The 18,871-nt window shown below is 43.3% G+C and overlaps 1 protein-coding gene across 2 annotated transcripts; it reads right to left on the reverse strand.

Moving 5' to 3' along the window:
• Nucleotides 1-14,249: 14,249 nt before the first annotated feature.
• On the reverse strand, nt 14,250-18,244 carry LOC125539529. 2 transcript variants are annotated; one of them, XM_048703007.1, is made up of 3 exons: nt 17,695-18,224; nt 15,180-15,268; nt 14,250-14,583 (listed from the first exon to the last, which is right to left on the reverse strand). In XM_048703007.1, exons 1-2 carry the CDS (start codon nt 18,140-18,142, stop codon nt 15,204-15,206), a joined length of 513 nt encoding a protein of 170 aa, XP_048558964.1. In that variant the 5' UTR covers nt 18,143-18,224; the 3' UTR covers nt 14,250-14,583; nt 15,180-15,203. The 2 variants fall into 2 exon arrangements, with proteins under 2 accessions (XP_048558964.1, XP_048558965.1); XM_048703008.1 differs by lacking the exon at nt 15,180-15,268 and having other exon boundaries at nt 17,695-18,244.
• Nucleotides 18,245-18,871: the final 627 nt, after the last annotated feature.

Here is an 18,871-nt window from a genome sequence, read left to right on the forward strand (position 1 = left end):
AGTCTCTTTGAATTATCAGTTCGGTTTGGCCTACTAGATTGATCTTTCTTGCAATGGGAGAAGTGCTTAGCTTTGGGTTCAATCTTGAGGTGTCCTTTCCCAGTGACAGCAGGGGCAGCAAGGCACGTATTGTATTGTTGCCATCGAGGATAAAAAGATGTGTTTTATATCATATTGCTTGAGTTTATCCCTCTACATCATGTCATCTTGCCTAATGCGTTACTCTGTTCTTATGAACTTAATACTCTAGATGCATGCTGGATAGCGGTCGATGTGTGGAGTAATAGTAGTAGATGCAGAATCGTTTCGGTCTACTTGTCACGGACGTGATGCCTATATACATGATCATGCCTAGATATTCTCATAACTATGTGCTTTTATATCAATTGCTCGATAGTAATTTGTTCACCAACCGTAGAATTTGCTATCTTGAGAGAAGCCACTAGTGAAACCTATGGCCCCCGGGTCTATTCTCCATTATGTTATTATCCCGTCAACAACATTTCTTTCTGTGTTTATTTTGCAATCTTTATTTTCCAATCTATACAATAAAAATACCAAAAATATTTATCTTATTATCTCTATCAGATCTCACTTTCGTAAGTGACCGTGAAGGGATTGACAACCCCTTTATCGCGTTGGTTGCGAGGTTCTTGTTTGTTTGTGCAGGTACGAGGGACTTGCGTGTAATCTCCTACTGGATTGATACCTTGGTTCTCAAAAACTGAGGGAAATACTTACGCTACTTTGCTGCATCACCCTTTCCTCTTCAAGGGAAAACCAACGCATGCTCAAGAGGTAGCAAACACCTATTTGTATTATTGCCTTTAAGGATAAAAAGATTGGGTTTGTTCATAATGGTTGTATCTATCCCTCTACATCATGTCATCTTGCTTAAGGCGTTACTCCGTTATTGTTAACTTAATACACTAGATGCATGTTGGATAGCGGTCAATGTGTGGAGTAATAGTAGTAGATGCAGGCAGGAGTTGGTCTACTTGTCTCGGATGTGATGCCTATATACATGATCATTGCCTTGGATATCTTCATAACTATGCACTTTTCTATCAATTGCTCAACAGTAATTTGTTACCCACTATATGCTTTCTTTCAAGAGAGAAGCCTCTAGTGAAAACTTTGGCCCCGGGGTCTATCTTTTATCATATTATTTTCAGATTTACAAAATCAAAAACACAAAAATAACTTGCTGCAATTTATTTACTTCCATTTTATTTCGCACTTTTACTTATCTTTTATATCCATCCTATTAGATCGCATCCTTGCAAGTAACCGTGAAGGGATTTACAACGCCTTTCTTGCGTTGGGTGCAAGTATTTGTTTGTTTGTGCAGGTGCAATTATTGGAGACTTGTGTGTTCATCCTACTGGATTGATACCTTGGTTCTTAACAGAGGGAAATGCTTCTCTCTACTTTGCTGCATCACCCTTTCCTCTTCAAGGGAAAAACCAATGCAAGCTCAAGAAGTAGCAGTCGCCGCACTCCTCACTCTCGCTACAATCCATTCTTCCCCCTTCGATCCTCCTCTCGCCCGCCTCGCTCCAATAATCAGCCAGACCTCACCACACGCCAGGGAGCAACAAGATGGGTTTCCCCTGGTCTACCACTTCGGTGAAGAAGACTCCGAGCTGGAGGAGTAGGAACATAAGGAGCACTGGGACGATTTTGATAGGGCCCTGGATGAAGTCATTGTGGCGGCTGTCCTTGCGCCCTTTCTAGCTCACATCCCCCCGCCCACGTTCAGGCCAACAACGCCCATCACCGTGGCATTGATGGGCTGGGCGCCACACATCGTCGCCCAGCTTGAAGCCACAAGCATCCACGAGGTCCCCGCCACACCGGTGCCTGTGCCCGTGCACACGCCTTTCCCCGCACGCCACTGTTAGTCGTGCTCGCCCCAGCAGCACATGACACCGCCATCAACCGCTTTCTTGCAGCGCCCCAAGTCGCCGCTCCCCCGCTCGTCGACCGACTCCTAGAGGCGGAAGTCCAGAATATTCTGGACTTACTTGAAGCTTGGCCTAACATTCAGGAGTACGCCAACGCCGGCACAAGACGCTGCCGCGCCATCAATTAGTTTGTTTGTTTAAATATTTTAGTTCGGTCGTATGAATGTAATGTCACAGTGTGACTGAATGAAATCTATGGTTCGATCAATTGAGTGTGTTCTGCTAGAGTGAAGAAGGGGAGCGTGGTGTTGCCACGGGACTAAACCGATTGTACCTAATCACACACGGGTCCCCATAAATTGTGTGTGGAATGACTATAGTCATCACAGACAATTGTATTCATAAAGTGGGTCCTATACCGCGAACAGTTCACTTAAAGAAACTGTGGGTGATAACAATCAGCTTCGCACACGGTTTCTCCTTTCTACTCGTCCGCGGCGTATCGCATATAGTTTACCTTTTTAGGTCGTGTGTGATGGTCCATTGATTGCACACAATTATTATTTCTGCAAACGGCTCCATTCTTTGAATTGTCTCTGATGCCTCTTTCACACACAGTTTTTCGCTGTTGTGTGCGATTTCGGGGGCTTAATAGAGGTCGGGTGTAGTAGTGTAGAGTTGATGTAGCACATTGTGCAGATGTAGCTATACTACCTTCTCGTGGTTTCCTCAAACGGTCTGTCCTAGCGTGGTAATTGCAACACCTTCAAGTTATTCACACAATGTTACTCATAGTACTACTATATCATCTCTATGATTCATGTATACAATGGAATACAATAATCTCCCTAATTTTCCACTGGGGCTAGATCAACTATTGGCTCAACAAAAGAATGTCTGCATTTTAGAAAGCTGGTGATGCCTTGACTATTTCTTCTTCGGAAATTTGGTAAGATTTGTTAACATTATGTGAAGTGGTAAGGTTTGAGCCCTAGGATTCATTTGATAAATTTTTGTCAACAACTGGATTTTTTGGCAGTTAACCAAGTACTCCCTTCGGTCCATTTTACTCTGCGTATAAGGTTTGTCTGAAGTCAAATTTCGTAAAGTTTGAATAACTTTATAGAGAAAATACCAACATTCACAATACGAAATCAATATCATTAGGTGCGTCATGAAATTAAATTTAACATTGTAGGACTTTAGTATTTTATATGTTGATATTTTTCCATATAAATATGGGCCATTCCATTTTCCCCCTAATCTTGCCCCAGTCTCATCTTTACCCCTCAAAAAGCATGTGCTCAACTTTGCCCCTCTTCCGTCTGGTGCCGTTTCAGAAATACCCCTTCGCGCCGTTTCCGTCCAGTCAGAGTGGTTTGGCCGTTTTTGGGACAATTTTGGGACAAGTTTGCCTCTGCTTACATGTGGGGGGCCGACCGAACAGTTATCTCTCTCGGTTTTCTTCTTCCTCCCGGTGCTAAGAACAGAGTGTAGGAGGAGGCGGCCGCACAGGCGATTTCAACAGATCACTGCTGGAGAGCTAGGAAAGGAAGATGGCATCCATGTCCTCGGCGGCTCAGTGCTTGGTGACTTCAGCCGCGGACGACGAGGTTAGTAAAGTCTACATATTTGGGGATTTGAGATCTAGGGTTTGTGCATATGTGGGATTTTTATCCATGTGCATCCGATCTCGTTTGTAGGTGGATTGTTGCGGCATTGTGCAGTTTAGTTCAGAGCATTTCATTCCCAATCCCATCTTCTGTGGCCTTGAGGAGCGCTCGAACCGTAGATGCCCAGGGCTAATTAAGTGTTTGCTGATCTAGGTTATGTAGTTATGTTCTGGAGCCTTTATGTAATGGAGCTTATAATGGTGTGAACTATGAAATTGTAGTAGATGTAATGGTATGTTGTGATCTTTGAATGTACTGATGCTTAATGTGGTTTAAATCCTTTATGAATGCACATTGAGGTAGTTTTATCTAGTCATGTTTCCATGTGGTAAATATGAGCACAAATATATATCAATCCAGGGGAAAATATGAGCACACAAGTGTAGCACAGGGGCAAATATGAGCACACAAGTGTAGCACAGGGACAAATATGAGCACACAAGTGTAGCACAGGACAAATATGAGCACATTACACAGGAGTTCATAACAGTTTGACAACATGCAAAGCAACCAACATCAGTTAACACATTACATCTAACATAGTAGTTCATCACTCTAGTTGAACAGAACCAACATAAGTTGATCACACTAGTTTGGCCCTCTTGCTCCTAGTGTTGGTAGAAGGATTTGCAGCTTTGCTCCTTGTGCCGACAGCAGTTTTGTCTCCTTTCGCCTTCTTCTGTGGTGACCCCCACCTAGTTCCTCTCTTAGCAGCTCTTTAGTATATTTCTTTGGACTAAGAAGCATGTAAACAATCAAGATGAGTATGAAATAATGAAGTTACACAATGAATGCATGAACATGTAGTACAAAACATACCTGACAAGTGCCGGTGGAGAGCTTGGAGCTGGTGGAGAGCTTGTAGCAGTTGGTGGAGAGCTTGGAGCAGTTGCAAGAGCATTTTCTGGAGCATTTTCTGCACCCCAATGCTCATCTTCTCCAAATGCAGGATCAATTGACTCTTTGCAATGGGTGCCTCTGTGACCAAGTCTTCCACATCTACTGCATTTCTTTTGCCTTCCTCCAAGACCTTTTCCTTATGCATGTGCCCTTATCCTAGTTTTCCTTGGTCTTCCAGGTGGTCTATTTTGCACTGGTGCACACAGTTTAAACTCAGTATCAACAATATCCCACTGCTGCTTCCCCTCCATTGCAGGCAAATTCTCTGCATAAGTAAGATCGAATATTTGCATAGAGTAAAATTCATGCACATACTGATCAATCTCACTTGCTAGACCTCTGAGTGAAGTAATGAAATATAATGCATGAATGCAAGGTTGTCAAGTGATTTGCCATTTTCTGCAGCTACAAGTTTGTGCTTGCAGATCAACAGGATACCTCCACTCCCTCTTCTCTTTATCAATTGCAGTCACCTCTGCCTCATGAGTACTTCTCTTAACAATGCTCATATCTAAGGTCTTTGATTTTGCCATTAATTGTTTCATCACTTTGGGGACTATGATATGCCCTCCATAAGTGCCAGCAGAAATGCTTTGCCTTAGATCAAATTTCTCCATTAAGACTTGCCTGATTTTCTCTAGCAGGTCTACAATGTGTAGTCCTTTCCATTTTCTAATTTTGGAATTGAAAGACTCTGTTGTTCACATAATCTAACTTGCACTTATCATTGAACAGTGCCTTCGTCCATATCTTGCTGTGATGTTCATCCAGATAATCCTTTACACCTGGCTTGCTATACAACTGCCTGAGATGGTAATTGTGTTTCTTTAAGATAAATGTTAGGGAACAGGGCCACAAGTTCTCATCAAAAAAATTCCCTTTAAACTTCTTGGAGAAGTTTGCAGCTAAGTGCCTCATGCATTCTTTGTGCCCTACTCCAGGGAAAACATCATCTACAGCTGCCTCTAATCCTTTACAGGCATCAGTGTGTATGATTAGACCATCTGGGTGGCCTATCAGGTTTTTCAAGTCCTCAAAGAACCATGTCCAACTCTCCAGGTTCTCTACCTCTAGCACACCATATGTAACTGGAAATATCTAGTTGTTTGCATCTACAGCACAGGCACTGACTAGTTGTCCTTTGAACCTACCATTGAGTGCAGTGGCATCTACTGCCAGATATGGCCTACAACCTTATAAAAAAACCTTCCAACATGCCTTAAATGACACAAACACTCTCCTAAAGCACTCTTTGGACCTGCTCTGACCATTCTTTTCAAACTGAACAACGTGCCTATCAATGTGAACTACACTACCAGGTGATGCTTTCTCTACCTCAGCCTTGAATGTGTACAATAATTGAAAACTGTTAGTCCACTTACCATAGATGTTGTCAATGGCCATCTTCTCACCATAAAATACTCTCATGTATGGCAGCTGAATCCATACTCTTCTTCAAGTCAATTTGAAGTTGTGTGACAGTTATATTTGAGTTTTCTCTCACCCAGTTCTTAACTGCATCTACAATCCATCTACACTTTGCTGATCTCAACCTTTGTCTTCTTGTCACACTTGGGCATGTGTGAGGATTTCTGTTTACTTTGACCTGCAATTAAACATTGTAACAAGGATCAGAATCATAAACAACATGCACAGTTAACTGTTAGTGTACCTGAAATAGTTTGGTATTTTTCTAAAAGGATGCATGCATCCTCCACTTACACCTTCTATATGCACAGTGTATTGTTAGCCTACCAGGCTCACTCTTGTCAATTTTGAATTCACTTTGAGTCTTGATTGCATAAGTGGCTAATGCATTTCTGCACTCTACAACATCAGTGAATATAGTTCCTTCTGCAAGAGACGAATCATCTCTGTTAAAATGCACATTTGGCCTAGCCTCATCAGAACTCTCAGCGTAACCCATGTCATTCTCCTCCTCTCTCTCATCTGAATCTGTCTGAGCAAACTCTGGAGGGGCAATGTAATCATCCTGTTGAGTTGCTTCCTTCCCCTTTGGCTTCTTCCCTATTACAAATTCAGGATGCATTAATTCATCTGCATCATCTGTTGGTACATCATCAGGTTGTTCCTCTTCTATGATTGGATCAGCATCTGCTTGTTTGCTACTGCTAGGACCTGGTTCATGCACTGCACTAGTTTATGAATTTCTTCTTCCACCTGAACTACCTCTGCCACCTGAATTCCCTCTTGCACTTGAATTCCCTCTTGCACCTGAACTCCCTCTTCCTCTTGTTTGACTGCACCTAGCTTGAGAACTGTGAGCTTGAGATTTAGTTCCTCTCCTCTCAGTCTCTCCTCTAAGCCTTTGTATCACATTAATTTCTAACTCTATTGTCTTAGTTTCAGCATTATTTGCAAACATAATTCCCAATTCATCATCAGACTGCACTGGCACCCAATTAGTATTTCCCATGTCCCAATACCTAATTTCTACAGCGTCATAGAGGCCCCATGGATATTTATCTGAGATTGCATATCTAAACTTCACAAATGTTGATGTGCGGTCAACTACAAGATGAAAATTAAACCCTGTGCCAGATCCTTTTGTACCAGAACTGCCTAACACGGAGATTTCCGTCCTACAGTTGAGATAGAAACCTCTAGCTGGATCCATCCTATGGCAAATGTTGAGAAAAAAAATAGAGGAAGGCAAAGACAGTGAGCACAGCAATCGCGCAAGTAAGCTAATGGTGACTGTGCAGAGACACTTACCCCGTTGGAACAACCGGTGTGGTCGCCGCTGTGGTCTGAGAGCTCTCAGCTCTGCCGCTGTCGGCGCCGCTTCCACGAACGGCAGCCATCCGCGAAATCCCTCGGTGAAGAGGAGCGGCGGGTCAGATCCAACCGTCGCGCATCTCAATCCCCACGCTATCCCTCCACGGCGGCCGACGGCAAACCAAATCGCGGGCGGGCTAGGGTTAGGGTTCTAGTCGCCAAAGGGAAGAGAAGAGATGAGAGGAGAGGAGATTTGCGAGTGAGTGTAACTGTCCGAAGGGCCCCACATGTAAGTACCAGGGATAAATTGTCCGAAATGTGTCTCCTGCACGGTCAAAGCTCTTTGACTGGACGGGAAGGGTACGGAGGGGTATTTCTGAAACGGCACCAGACGAAAGAGGGGCAAGTTGAGCACTTGTTTCTTTTAGGGGTAAAGATGAGACTGGGGCAAGATTAGGGGGGGGGGGATGTAATTGTCCCTATAAATACAATCAAACTTTCAGACAAATCTTATATGCGGAGTAAAAAAGGACCGGAGGGAGTTAGAGCTAAGATCATATGTTAATCGGGAAATATGATGGCAAAATTTGGCAATGAAGTCAAATTTGTGAACCAACCAACCACATATCCTAATGTACATTCTCCATTATATTACACGTCCCACAATTCCACCCTTCTTTTCCTTCATTCGCCTCTGACAAGCAGCTGGTGTTGTGTTGCATTTCCTAAGTACACATGTGCTTTTGCTTCTACTCCGCATTTGACTAATATACATACGAAATATAGTTTCATAACATAAAAAGCCGATTTGATCAAGTGTATTCATGGAGATAGTACAACCATTTAGGCAAGACGATGCATTAGGTTGACCGACCACACATAAATGAGCACTTAAAAGAGGATCCAAATTGGACGGTCGTTCCAAACTGCCGTTGGAGCGGGGGTTCAAGTTCAAGCCCATGCACATGGCTAGGGGGGCGTGTGGGGCCCCGCCATCGCCCTCTCATGCATGCATGGCCCTGGTTACGGTTGGTGCCACCTAATTCGGCATCATCACCTCTCATCATCCAACGCGCACAGCATGAGATGATACAACCGTATGGCCTGATTTCTAAAGTTTGTCTTTGCCTAGCTATAGCTTCTTAATTAAGACAAGCAACGGGCTTTGTTCTCCATGAGATTTCGCTCCACATGCAATCACGCATCATGCATGCACAACTGGGCAGGGACTGATCAGGATAGCATTAGCATACCTGCATAGGCACGTACGTACAGATCGTGGTGGAGTGATGATCATGATGAATCACGAGAGATCTCTCGCCTTGTTTGGATCGGCCAGCCTACTTGCTTGCAACCGGCCGGCCGTCGGAGTGCTTCTGTTGTTCTTTACGACGTCATGATAGCCAGCCAGCCGTGTACGTACGCCGGACGTTGCATGCTGTGTACGTTAATCTTAAAGAAGAAATGAGGTGGTAGCGCTAATTTTCTTTCTCTTTAACGCAACCGATCCAACTAATTAAAGCACAAGTTTTTTCGGAAGCATGCAGTACGCCATCATCCTTGTGAACCATACATGTATGATACGTACGCAGTAGCGGTCGGTGGACGGTAGGAGTACAGTACCGCGTGTAGAGATTATAGAATTTGATGAAAGAAATGGAGAGAGAGAGAGAGAGAGAGAGAGAGAGAGAGAGAGACCCCAATCCTGTAGTCCTGCGGAGCTTTCTCCTTCGTTATCTTCCATTCACATGCAGGTGCATGCATGCATCTAGTATGTGTCATGTGGTATTGCTTTTGCTCAGGGTACGGTTCTTCCATCGCATTTGAGCTGAGGTGTCCTTAAACACCCTTCACCACTCATTTTTTTTCCGCAAAAGGTGGATTTTATTGTCATAAAATGAAACATCAAAAAGATACATAACACAATGAGCACACTTGCACACGTCCAGCCCTTGCATAGCTGAATGCATAGAGCCACTAACAACTCACACACACACACGTGAAAACACGCCGGCGACTAGATCATGTTCATTGCCACTCACTCATGCTTGTTGTATCCTTTTCAACCGAATCCGGCTGCATATATTTCTTCCTGGAAAAAGGATATCCAGATCCCAATAGTTCTCGTCGGAAAAGGAGAAAGTTCTGGCCATGAACCCAGCTAGAACCTGGAGCCTCCAAACATGCTAGCACGTGCCAAAAGGTTTTGACTAGGGATGGCATGGCAGAGAGGTCCGTTCATTCCCCTAGCCGGTGCGTGCATGCACGGACTAAAATAGCTCTAATTATTTATACATATGTATTGTATTGCATGCTTAGTTTTCTTGAGTTTCAACTACATTTTAATTTGAGAGGAGACGTGTAAGGTTGGCACACACAGAAAAAAGAAAAGGGTTATTGGTCGATGGAAGACATGCCACATGCATGGGGGCACTGCACTATCCGGATGAGCCTCTCTGTATCGTGGACGTGTACTTCTGTACTACAACCAATAATTCGCGTGTACTGTAGCTACCCGAATTCCCACGATCGGCACGCATGCCGGATTCTGAATTTCACGCTCACAATTCGAGCCACTTGGCCTCAATTACCGTTTCATAGTCAATTTTTGTGAAGCCACATTGTACTCCCCCGTTTTTTTTTACTTTGCATATAAGATTTGTTAGAAGTCAAACATTGGAAAGATTAACCAATTTTATAGAAAAATATATCAATATTCATAATATGAAATCAATACATTACATGCATCAGGAAATTAATTTGTAATATTGTATAACTTTAGTATTGTAGATAGATGTTGGCTTTTTTAGTATAAATTTGGTCTGACTTTATATAGTTTAACTCCAGACAATTCTTAACACGGAGTAAATAGAAATGAAGGGAGTACACACAAATTAATTTGGTGTACTTATTGCATCTTAAATTTTGGGGGCCTTGATAATTAAAAGCCACATGCACGTGGTTGATTTGCCAATGTTGTTAATCTAGCTTTTCCTGCAAAAAAATAATTCTAGCTTGCGCTTCAAAATGGAAAATTCGGTGGTCCAAATCTATTTTTAAGCAAATTTCAGTTTTCTCTCCTAATTAGTTATAATCCTGTGATTTTCTTTATTTTATCATGTTTGTTATTTCCCAAGACTAGCAATGTGGATCTTGACATTATGACATGGTAGCCAACTATTCCCGCAAAAAAACAAGACATGGTAGCCAACTAGACACACATCTTAGGCCCCTATTTTGCATGGGAGTATCCACTGCGGCGCAGAAGAAAAAGAAAGGCGACGTAAATCTTGCCTAGTGCAACCAGCCTTCGGCGGCTCCCCTCCACTGATGACCTCTCGCTCGTTGATGCTGAGGTGGATCGCCTGATCTCACGCATCCGTGTATTTGTAGGGATGGGGCCTTAGTGGTTTAGATTTTCTGCCATTCAACGACTTGACCTCGACATGGGTGACACAACAGTGAATAATATTACTTAGTTCCTCCCCCGATGTGGCTTTTGCCTTGATTTTATTATACGAATGAGATGCGTATTACCATGAAAAAAATAGCAGCATAATACACTATTTATTGGAGTTTTGCGGAATTTGATGAAATTTAAGGGATTTGGACAATACTTTTTTACGTCTCTAACAAGTAACGGGTACGCCACTGAGTTGTGCATGCAGTCAACTGTCATGTTGTTTTAACATGTGGATTTAGGTTTTTAGTTTGAGAAAAAATATAAAATAGGAATCAATCATGATGTCATAGTTAGGAATAAAATGTGGCAAAAATTGTAACAGGTAAAAACGTTTACAATGTCATAAATAGAAGTTAAAAATGAAGTTTAACCTATTTTTGCTAAGGCAGCTAATTCAGTTATGATACTCCGTCCTATCCAAAAAAGAAAGAAAGAGAATTGACATCAATTGATTATCTATTTTTTGGGAGAAGATCCTTGAGTGTACCGCTTCAGAGTTATCATCCAGAAGCATTCACATCTTTTAATTACAATGAGTGGTGAGACACTAAGTCATTTCTTTAACCCCATCAAAAAGAGCTCGAATTTGTTTATAGCTTGCCTTTGGTGGTTCAAAGACAAAAGATAAATCAAATGCCTGATCTTTAATTATGTGGATCAAACAGTGATAATGACATCTCCCCTACACAAGAGAATTCAGAGGAAAAACAATGAAACACGAGAAGCTACAGTCAATTTGAAAAACATACAAGAACAAATCCTCGCAAAAAAAAAGACATACATGAACAAATGAGCAACACACTTCCTCTAAAAAAAGGAGCAACAAACCTTTTGTGGTTCATATGTGTTTAAATAACACTGAACATTTGCTCTTTTTTCCCCTTAAATATCTTTGAATATTCTTACACATGTAGTAGCTGGCCATGCTAGGGGGTGGACAGTTGTTGAAAAGGAATCACACGTTTTCATCATCGTCCAGCAGTATTGAATCATGCACCGACAATTCATATGCTGGAATATCTATGGAGTCTATGACCATCACATCACATCACTTGGTTAATGATGCGCAATCAGTGTGCGACACATGGTAGAGTCAAAGTTGTCCTTTATAAAAACTACTCCTACCATGGTTACAAACAGAGTTGGGTGCGGTTAATCTAACAAGCCTGCATGATTCAGCTTAGGACACGGGGCCAGCCTCACATGCAGTGATTCCCCAGCTAGTGTCAAGTATTTTGATGGCTAGTACCTCGGGAAAACGACAGACGAGATCGATCATGAGATTAGGGGGGAGCAATGCCAGACGACGATTGTCGATTCGGTTTGAGACCTCGGAATAGTGCATGAGACTGAGAGGCACATGTTCAGACTTCACCAGTTCAATTTTCTTCCAAGTTCATGTGCACTTCTCTTCTTCGCCCGTGGCCGTCTTAGATAAACGCAGTACAATTTCTGGCCAGGAATTTGCAAATAAGCACCGGGAAAGCATGTACGGTGGGAGCAAAAAATCGAGATGTTTTGTAAGCTCTTTGAAAAGGAGAAGATATCAACTGCTGGTAGACTGAATGTCGGAGCGTCAGTTGGAAGGAAAGGGTAGCTCAGCCAGCCAGTCTACCTGAAACGAAACAGCTGCAGGTGCGAGTATTCAATGGGACGGCTATCTGTCTACCCCCTACAAAAACAAGGCAAAAGGGTCTCCGGCACATGCGACCCAGAGAGAGAGACAGATAGATAGTAGGAGTAGGATGGATGGATGGGTGGATTACATTGATTACATAGGCATATGGAGTCTAAGTATTCAACTAGACACATTTAAAATCTTGAAAAATTTGTGAGTTGTATTTAGGCTCCTGCTAGGTCACCGGCTAGCTTGGTTGGTGAAGTGCCCATAGCCATAGCCAGGCTCGGACGGATAGTTTAAGCGTGGCTGTAGACCTCTGCCAAATGTGCATCTATTGGGGTATGTGAAGTTGTGAACACCGGAGACCAGCGTATGCATCGGTCAGACAGACCAGACCACTAGTTAGTAGGAAACGACACACGGGTGTAGTGTAGCCTCGAAGCGCGTCAGTGTGGTGCTGCCAGTACAGCTTAGGGCCGTTAAGTACTCCCACTTGATTGTATTATCAGTCAGTTTTCTTGAGAAAGCAGGAGCCAAATCATGGCCCGTCCAGGGAGGGAGGGGGCCGAGATTATTTGAAATCCTTTGGGCGTTTCACATTCTAGCATAGCAATAGCAGGACGGTTGAGGGCGGGCATGATTGGAGGGCCGGCGACAGGTAAAGAGGAAAAGGCGCGAGCACTGTGGGCGAACATGGCGCCAGCGACCTATCTAGCCAGCCTGCCTGCCTCCAATGGCGGAAGGAAAGCAAACCCCATGATGCATGTAGATGTTGTAGGAGCCATGGCCCTGGCTTGGGACTTTGCCTGTACCCAAGCCAATAAGCCATGTCATGTCACACACTGCTGCTACCAGCACGGATACGGTAGGGCGATAATGGATGGATGGGGGAGCGCCGTGATCTCAGGGACGGATTGGCAGATGCACCTGATGTTTCCCAACGCATGTTCAGGCGGGCCGCGCCCGCTGCCCCCGATCTACTCTACTAGTGCTGCTGCCGCTGCGTCGGTCTGAAAGCGCTCGGAGGCGGGAGTGCGCCGCGATCATGGCGGACACCTTTCAACGGGTGTCACCTCACACACACGCCCACCATCCCACCTTGGCATAGTACTTGACCCATTGAAAGTTTGAACTGCGTCCCCTAAAAATCCATTCGTTTCATACCAGTTTTGCGCAATCTCATGGCTTTCAGCATATCGAACGAGTTCTCCATGCAAGGAGTGAGTCCCGGTGTATATACACAGGCCATTGGAGCAGTTCAGCAGTAGCGCTCGGATCACCGAACGGAAAGCAATGCAAGGAGTCTTATGACATTTCTTCAAGGAAACGGCTGCTTCTTACGTTTAAAGCAAACAATTCCATGGAGGGATATATAATCACGTCCAAGCTACGGAAAGCGAGGTATGTTTGGTGCTCCCAGGATACCAACAGCAGTGAAAGCGATCCTGTCAAAATCAACCGGGGCTCTTAGGTGAGTGACGCGACGCGCCACCCGCCTCATGTAGAAATTTATAACACTCATCTGTCAACCACTACTATAAGCGGGAACAAATCGTACCAACAAAATTGCACAAAACCAACATCACCTGGAATTGTATGCATTTCATCAACATCACCCCTAACGGTCGCAACATAAATAAAAGAATAAAGATACTTCTGAAAACCAGCGATGCCGACACGGTACTATACCTTTGTCTATACCAATATTCTCCCTGATCAAGGCGCTAGTTACTTTAGTCTAATATGATCTACCAGTACTTCAAACTTTAGTAAAGAAAAAGAAGCATTCATTACCATAGAATTTATATGGAGTGGCCGACATGGAAATGACAGAAAGGAAAAGTCTTTTCTTTTTCCTACACAAAATATGCCTGCGATCAAACTCCAGGGCATCATCAACCAACTAAAACCGTCGATTTCTGCAGCAAGAGGCAACGCACAACAGGTTCGGTACAAGCAGAAATCTGTATTAACATTACCCACTGACGCTGAGGGGCCGACGGGTGCCCGTACAAGCAGAAATAATCCACAAAGAATAGTTGGTACATCATACAACTTCAGCTCAGAGAGCAGTCAAAGAGCACATGACACTAGGCTGTGTTGTAATACAAATTCATCGTGTTCATCTTAAGCACGCATGACCTACCGAACAAGAGACGGGTGATGAGGCGGCTCATTATTGTCGCTAGGGTCTGTTAAGACACCTATATCGTCTATATGTACAGCCATCAGCAGGGTTTTACTTCTCCGAGCTGAGTCTTCCTGTGTCCACCTGGGGATCTGCACAACATAACATCTTAGGCTCAGATTTGCTTCTGAATGAAGCTCAGAAAAGACAAAAGCCCATTCAGGTTGCAGCGAAAATGATTCATTACCAAACTATTTTGTAGGTATTCAATCTGAATGTTAGCTAACAAGTCATGTTCTCCTACTATTAAAGGTTTACACTGGATTACTGGACAGATGTTTTCAGATAGACTAATGTAAACACTGAACAAGTATCTACTGTCAATCAGCAAGGGCCCCTACGCCACATTATCTGTAATAACACTTCCCAAAAGTGGCAGCAGTCACATTCCAGGTGATGATAATCCGAGCCAGCAAGTTATCCACTTTAGTCTATCGCAAATGCAATGTGGTAAGCTACTGCATTATTTTAGTCTTTCCAGCAAAAAGGGTATTAATGTTAACATCATCTGATCATGCATAAATAAATAGGATAATATTGTGTGTAGATGGCTGCATAATATGACAACAATAAGACAAGACAGACCTAAAGGCTAGAGTTCAAATGGTGGCATATATAGAATATCAATGACAGTTAGACCAATAGAGTAACTATAAAATATTTTCCTAAGGATTGTGAGCAAACTTACCCCAGGTAAACTTGCAAGGACAAATTAGCTTTCCTCATCATCAGTTTTAGCATTTTTCCTTGACTTCTTCACTGGATGCCAAACTTTCCCTTTTAACAGAAATTAATTATTAGCCTACCAAACAACAATGAAGATCACAGCCAAAAGGGGAAGCTCCCAATCTAACAATCAAGGTCTTGGATGCACATGCATCTACTAACTCATAGACTCATGGATAATCTGTAACCAATGTAATCAAACTACCATCACTCCATCACTTCTTCCAAAACATAAATCTAACTCAAAACCAGACAGTACTCAACATAAGCCTCACACACCAAATCATATATGGTACTCCCTCCGTTCCAAATTACTTGTCGTGGGAATAGATGAATCTAGATGCATTTTAATGCTAGATACATCCATTTCTGCGACGAGTAATTTAGAACGGAGGGAGTACAAGACAATTGTAACCATTTTGGGCCTCAAGGGAGCAGTAGCACAGTATACTAGACCCATCATATATAACCCTACATAATTCTCATAGTGGAAAACAGCATCAAATAATCTCACCAGCCAATGTTTATCAAACAACTCCCAAGTTGTCGAATGCATGACTAGACAACTAAACTAACCCAGGTTTTCTATATTTAGGCGCCACTATATATACGATGTCTGATGTTTCAATATTTCACTTATGATGGTTGTAGGACACAACAGGCATCACATGACAATGACAAACCAATATCAGCAAGCTCTACGTAGAGTGGAAAAGAAGAAGCCTGCTCACACATCAAGTCCAAATTCTAAGGCCCGCTAGGGTATCCTTCTCTATGTCTACCGATTTGCTCAAAACCATTGTCTAGACAAATGAAAATATAAGCACCATTATGGCACTAATATTACTTGATCAAGTACAACAATGTTTCACCAATTTAAAAATAATTTAATGCTGCATAGAAACAACAAGAGACTCTACCAAAAGTCGAGGTTTCTCCTTCAAAAAAATCAAGCTCTTGGGACTTTCTCTTCTCTTTGAGAGAAAAAGATCAAAGGATGAGTTTGTCAGACCAACAAAGTTCAAAACCTACATATACTGAACACAAATAAACCATAAGAAACAGGACGAGCGTTTGTGAGTATATATGGGCATGGAAGCTAGTATAGTGTGTACACGGGTGTTATGGTGTTCTGTTGTACGACCGTCATACATATGAAGTCATTTAAGTCGTATGCGAATCATTCTCATTTTCATACAATCATACTAGTTATAACCTCACTAAGTACTGACTGTTAAACCTCCAACTGAAGAATGTGCTAATACTTAAGGGCACCACTCCTGGGCCTAGTTATACTATTAGGATTACTAGTAACTTGCAAGACATAATAGAAAGACAATAAGATCAAAGTAAATGACTACCTCATGAAAAAAACAGTCTTTTTCTTATGACAATGATGTGGAGGATCTCAGAGCATCCACATACACTGTAAAGTCATGATAATCCGACCTATGTACAGTGCGTTGAATTTGAATTTATTAATTATCTTCAACCATAAAGGCAAAATTTCTAGTATTTAATTGTGGATTAGGAGGTCCGTTAGGTGGTTAAGATTCATCAGGCAAAGGCAAATAACTTGCAGAAATGCAGATGCATAGGCTAATTAACCTAAAACTGCATTAAAAGTACAGTCAGCTATGAGAATCATCATGCCCTGCATAAGCTAACAAAGGAGCACTCATCTTAAAAAAACAATACTAAGGAAAATAATCACTATCAATACAGCACAGTGACACGTATTTGGATGTGCAACCAGAAAAAAAATCACAATCACTAACTGCACTATCCATTTTAAAAGCATGCAATCATACTATAACCATGCAGTTGAATTTAATGAACGAACAAAACAGAATAAGATAGTAGTACAGGCAAAAGCATGAAATAGAACATAGAAAAACGATTTATCAGTTGTTTTCTGTATCCCACAAACTATGCCATCTACTATGAAAAAATCCTCATAATTTCCTATACCTCCTAAAATGTCTTATAGTTACATGTTTCATCAGGTAGCATATCTCCCATACTAAATCTCACATTGGTGGAAGTAGTACAGCAGAAAAGAAAATTTATTTAGCGTCAACTAAATCATCCAAACACATATCAAATGTCCATGGCGAGCAACTTATCAGGCACCGCATAATTTAACCCAAAGCTAATGATATGCACAGTCTATCATGGTTGATTAGGATTGATTTCACTTGGAGAATAAACAGAATTCCAAGAACATGTTTTAGAGCGCAAAATGGTCCGTGATTTATAACTGCAGAAGGTCAAGTATCAAGCTAGAGGACAGAGAATCGTAACACATCATTGTAGGCGTCTGAAATTTTTTCGGCTTTAGCATTCATTTCGGATATCAGGGGCAGATGCGCCCTTCCGTGCTTCGCGCACATATTAAACGCGGCAGCTCAGCTCCAAGACCATGCACCCATAACACATCATCATTTCGCAATCGAAACAAGTCTCATCGACCTCACCTTGGACGAAATAGGCCTCTGATGGCCATCCCCGCTGCGTGGTGAAGCACATGGCCTCCTCCTTGGTCATCGCGGCCTTAACCATGGTGGCCCTCGCCATCTCCGCCGCGTCGACGGCGGCCCTCGCGTTGTAGACGACGGTGCCGACGAGATCGGACACCCCGAGCGGCCGCCGCATGGGCGGCACCCAGTACGACCCCCCGGGCACGAAGGGGAGCCACTCCGGAGCGGCCCGCCGCACCAGGACGCCGCGGATGGCGTCGTTCAGGCGCCCCATCCCCATCGGCTCCTCCGCGGAGTCGCCCGATGAGGTGGAGGAGGCGGACTCCTCGGAGAGGTCGATCTCGATCAGCTCCACCTTGTCTGAGAGGGCGCGGTGGGGCTGCAGGGAGGACCCCGGGGCGGCCGGGCGGCCTAGGGTTAGGGTTCGCGCGAGGAGGCGAGCCATGGTGGTAGATGGCTAGGGATCGCGCGGATAATGGGAAGATTTGACACGCGACTCGCCCCGGACGGAGACGAAGACGATGGAGGTTGGGCGTGGGGCCCGCGTGTCATCGGTAGTGAGGGAATCGGTGGCTGGCGCGCGGGGTCCAACCCGTGGTCAAGGGAGATGCAATTTCTAAGTCTCATTTCTGAAGGATGCATTTTATTATTTCTTTTAACTAGCAAAATTACCCGTGCATTGCAAGGGGAGAAACAAATTATCACCCCTAATGCCTCCATCCTTGTTGCCACTTCTTTTCTTTATTATCATTGTCGGTCATGATGTTCACTACATAGCGAACGTTTCACCTGAGCTTGGAACCAATACAAAATTGCATCGCCTGTATGAAAAGACCAACGAACGATCGCGTTTGAGATCCCGGCCACATCTGCATAATCCAATGCTTGCGCGTTGTGTTTGTGTTATCCGGATTTACATCGTAATAGTTTAGTACTAGTCCGTGAAGAACACAAACAACCATCAAATTTAACTTTAGTTAAAACGATCAACACCTTTTTTGCGGGCTAATGCGATCAACACAAAAAACAGTGTAGGTTGCGAGTTAGAGGTCAACGATTTTTTCCTCATATCCTAGACGGGATGGTAGGTTTGATTTGTTGGGCCGGGTCGCACGGATAGGTTGGCAGGGCATTGTTTTTTTCTATTGGTGGAACGCTACACGGACCAACGGGG

Source organism: Triticum urartu, chromosome 2, assembly GCF_003073215.2.
Source record: "Triticum urartu cultivar G1812 chromosome 2, Tu2.1, whole genome shotgun sequence".
Lineage (NCBI taxonomy): Eukaryota > Viridiplantae > Streptophyta > Magnoliopsida > Poales > Poaceae > Triticum > Triticum urartu.

Bases quoted from the DNA above. Each gene is read 5' to 3' on its own strand.
- LOC125539529 (XM_048703007.1), bottom strand. From the start codon at position 18,142: ATGGCTCGCCTCCTCGCGCGAACCCTAACCCTAGGCCGCCCGGCCGCC. The intron at 15,269-17,694 runs GTGAGGTCGATG...TTCTGTTAAAAG, and splicing joins AGAGGCCTATTTCGTCCAAG to GGAAAGTTTGGCATCCAGTG.